This window comes from Oryza sativa, chromosome 3 (assembly GCF_034140825.1).
Source record: "Oryza sativa Japonica Group chromosome 3, ASM3414082v1".
NCBI lineage: Eukaryota > Viridiplantae > Streptophyta > Magnoliopsida > Poales > Poaceae > Oryza > Oryza sativa.
In genome coordinates this window covers 27,243,606-27,247,607 of record NC_089037.1, presented here as the reverse complement: position 1 = coordinate 27,247,607, position 4,002 = coordinate 27,243,606, and the positions used below count along the sequence as shown (strand labels likewise).

The window sequence follows — 4,002 nt, the reverse complement described above, 5'->3', positions numbered from 1 at the left end:
CCGCATGACCAGGCCCAGAACCAGTATTTCAATTAGCAGCATCGGAAAGTCACAGAAATGTGCAGTAGTACATCAGGATATGTCCAAGTCCTGAATTATAATTAGAAAACCTTTGGCAACTTGGCATCTAAAAAGAACAGCTAAATCTTCTACATCAACAGAAGGAAACGCCTCAAAAGGCTCAAAGCCCTCCAAAGAACATTGGAGGAAAAGCCTCCAACGACCAGCCGCAACCATTTCCAGACCCAACCAGATCAGTTGTCTCCGTTAGCATCATCTTCACTGTCCCTCTTCCTTTTGTTTGGCTGAGCTGATCCTGAAGACCCTTTGCTTCCATTCGCCACTTTGCTTTCATCTTCTTCATCGGCACCAGCTTCATCCTCTTCATCTTCAGCCTGAAAAAAGGTGCAGATTAAGTTAGCTGACACAAATATGGAGCCATAAGTAAAATGTGATCTGCACTAAGACCCACAAAGGAACAGTATGAGCGTGCTACAACAATGTAGACTGAGATTTCACAACATTACAATCCACAGCAACTGCCTCGCCATTTGGCTACCAATGAACATAAATCAAGGACACAGACACCCATTCCATGTTAATTTGAAGGACCAAGCATATCCTATTAAATGACGAGCTACCTCTCCTACTACATTGAATAGGGGTATATATAGTTGAAATGCTGCAACAACCATGTTTTTTATTTCCTCAATGGACAAACATTTTGAGAAGGCGAATTCCTGAGTCAACAGACAAGAATTGTGAAATGGAGGGAAATAGTGTCTTTATGGGAAAAAACAAACAAGCAAACTAAAGAGGTCCTGATGCTGTGATAACAACATATTATAATTGATGAAGCTTTTGAGTTTTGAGTATACAAAGATAAACAGCCTGACAAGGCATAAAAGAGCAATGAATTACACTATATGAAGTCTTACCCTAGAAATTATTTTTGGTTGATTCGTTTACTTTTCTAGGCTTATCAGCCATAGCTCAACCAATCAAGCATTGATAGTTTATAGTAGTGCAGCTAAGATGTGCTATCGCAGGCCCAAAAACTATTAACAAAAAATAAAAGGATGAGAGCGCAAATCATCCATGTGGAAGAATGATTGATTGGTCAGGAACCATTTCTTATCAAGCTTGTATGATAAAAATTCCAAATTTTCAAAATTCTACACTAAATGGAGTGCTCTCTTGGACAACAACATAACTAAGAAGCAATATTCGGTTAGTCCTAAGATTTCAGCGCAGATTGGCGAAAAAAAAGGAACAATCCAAACAGTATGATAGTTCCCAACACCAAACAACAAATTACTGACTAATTAAGTGAATCAAAAGGAACAAAGAGTACTAATATATAATTGATCCCATTTATCGATTCGCAATTTGCAACTTGTCAACTATGCAAGACCTACATATATTTACAGTAACTAGAACAAAATTCTCACCTCCTCTTCACCTTCTTCCTCATCCTCTTCTTCATCTCCTTCCTCTTCGTCATCCTCATCACCTTCCCCTTCCTCTCCACCCTCCTCTTCTTCTTCTTCATCACCTTCCCCTTCACCCTCCTCTCCCTCATCCTCCTCTTCATCCTCCTCGTCGTCGGAATCCAAGCAGTCGTTGCCCTCGGCGTCCATGCCGTCCAAGAACTTGAGGCTGGGGATCAGCGCGAACACCTTGTCCCTGTACCCCTTGGCCTTGGTGACGGGGCACTGGTACAGGTCGAGCGACTCGACCCCGTGCGGCGCGAGCGGCGCCAGCTCGGCGACGTCGGCGAAGCGGTTGTTCCCGAGGTCGAGGTGGCGGAGCGTGGCGCCGCAGGACTCGGCGACGGCGGCGAGGGAGGCGGCCCCCGAGAGGCGGTTGTCGGGGAGGGAGAGGCGGCGGAGCGCCGGGAGGCGCGGGAGGCCCGCGAGCGAGGAGAGGCGGGCGCCGGCGACGGAGAGCTCCTCGAGGGACGGGTAGCGGCCGAGGAGCGACGGCGAGGGGAGGCGGCCGGTGGTGGACTTGACGGCGCCGTCGAGGGTTAGGGTCTTGGGGGCGGAGAAGGGGGCGTTCTTGACGGCCGCCGCGATGGCGCGCTCCCACGCGGCGTCGTCCTCTCCGGGGGCGGCGGCGTCGGCCATGGCTCGCGGCGGCGGCGGCGGCGATGCGGGGGACACAGAACCCTAGCTAAAACCCTGGGAGTGGGAGCTTCGGAGTCGAGTGGTTTGCGTTCGAGGGGTGGATGCAGCGGTGGGCCTAACTAGAGTGGGGTTCTCTTCGGCCCATTCTATAGATTTCTAGTAGCCCAACTTGAATTGTACTCCTACATTGGAATAAGGATTTTTTTTTATTTTTAGATTTTTTTTTAAATATTTACAGAAATAATCTATCGGCAAAAAAATTACAAAAATAGACCCTGCCGCCCCAAAGGTGGGCGGCAAGCTGACGTGGCAGACGGCGGGCCGACCGCGCCGTCTGCCGCCGTCGGCCAAAATTGCATTTAGCCCCTTGCCGCCCCGGGGCTAAATGCAATTTTGGCCGCCCATAAAGAGGTTGCGGCAAGGGACCCAGATGAAAAAGTACCACCAAATGATTTTTCTATGTTATGTTAATAATAATTAAAGAAGTATTTATTGGTAAAACTTGTTAATATTGTTATAAAAATGTATTGAAGTTGGTTGTTTCGCAATTTCATATGTTAAGTAAGGTATTATTTTGTAACTTATTCGACGTATTAGTACTCGGATAATTAATATAGGCCTATCGCAGTGTCGGTCGTAGAAACATTGTATGGATTTAAACAAGGAGAATTATGTAACATGAAGAAATAGTAGTACAATTTGAACATGATACAACTATTTCCATTGCGGTTACATAGATGATATTAGATTCGAACTAGGAGGGAGGTAGTGCAATAGTTGAACACAACGATGATGTAGTAATGGGACAAGGAAGCATGACAGTAGAAATTTCAATATGCCAATTTGTCCGATAATAGCTAACCCCTACGTGAGGATCCCTCTCCTCTCTCAAACCGCGCTTTAGTAACCCTGTATTGCTCTGGTAGTTCAAGCTGCACAACACGGCTAAGTGGAGTTAGAACTCTTCTGGTGTTTATCCATTCTCTGTATTGATATCTCCTTGGTGGTTCCTGGGAGGAAAGAATAGATGTGAAGCGAGCAACGTTAGTAAATGTTGTGGGAAAATAAGGATTCATGTAATCAAAATATTCTTACCATGAAATCGTCGTCAAGAATATTTGGACAAACAAAGAACCTTCGACCCAATGTTGTAGGCTTTATGGAACGAAGAACCTGACAACGATCACCACACCTGCATCTTGGACGGGCTTCCCATGGAGGGAGTGCCGTAGTTAGCACCCGCCAGTCGCTCTGTTGTTCACGACATTGTCGTTCATAAGCCGCTTTTCTCTTTAAGTATTGCTCAGTACTTTCGGATGCGAAATACCAGCGACCTTCTTGTAAACAAGTGGTTAGGTCGAGAACGGGATTTTCTGTATCGACCCACTCAATGTATGCGCAAGCCGTAGTGCGGGTCTGCCGAATAGAGTAGTGTTACGAAGAATAAAACGATTGCCCATACGGAATGAATAAGTATATGTAGATAATAAAATACCTCACGGTCATAGTTAGGGCACCTAAAAAAGCGCCTTCCTCGAATATCAGGATTCCTCGAAGCCATTAGTTGGCATCGATCACCGCAGAGGCAGAGAGGACGCTGGCACCAAGGTGGTAGTAGGTATACACAAGGATCGCTATGCCAGTTCGGATCCTCAACGCCCCGACGTCTAGCCATTGACGAAAGCCGGTAGGATTTGTAATGAAGGAAGTGGGGAAGTGGGGAAGAGTGTACTGAATGTGACTGAGTTCTGAAAGATTGTGAGGCCTCACTCGTTAAGGCGACTTATATAGGTACAAAAAATCGAGTGATATCCCTGACATGTGAATGTGGCGGGTCATGGTGGGTACGCCTGATTGGCGCCAAAAATTACAT

At 46.3% G+C, this 4,002-nt stretch overlaps 1 protein-coding gene across 1 annotated transcript; it reads right to left on the bottom strand.

Annotated features, from left to right (window-relative positions):
• Positions 1-2,217, bottom strand: LOC4333677 (acidic leucine-rich nuclear phosphoprotein 32-related protein 2-like). The gene is made up of 2 exons (NM_001418400.1): positions 1,452-2,217; positions 1-395 (listed from the first exon to the last, which is right to left on the bottom strand). Exons 1-2 carry the CDS (start codon positions 2,127-2,129, stop codon positions 255-257), a joined length of 819 nt encoding a protein of 272 aa, NP_001405329.1. The 5' UTR covers positions 2,130-2,217; the 3' UTR covers positions 1-254.
• Positions 2,218-4,002: the final 1,785 nt, after the last annotated feature.

What these genes read in the sequence shown, in the direction of transcription:
- LOC4333677 (NM_001418400.1), bottom strand. Translation starts at nt 2,129, where the DNA reads ATGGCCGACGCCGCCGCCCCCGGAGAGGACGACGCCGCGTGGGAGCGC. An exon ending in AGGAAGAAGGTGAAGAGGAG is followed by an intron (nt 396 to 1,451) that starts GTGAGAATTTTG and finishes ACCTTTTTTCAG; the next exon opens with GCTGAAGATGAAGAGGATGA.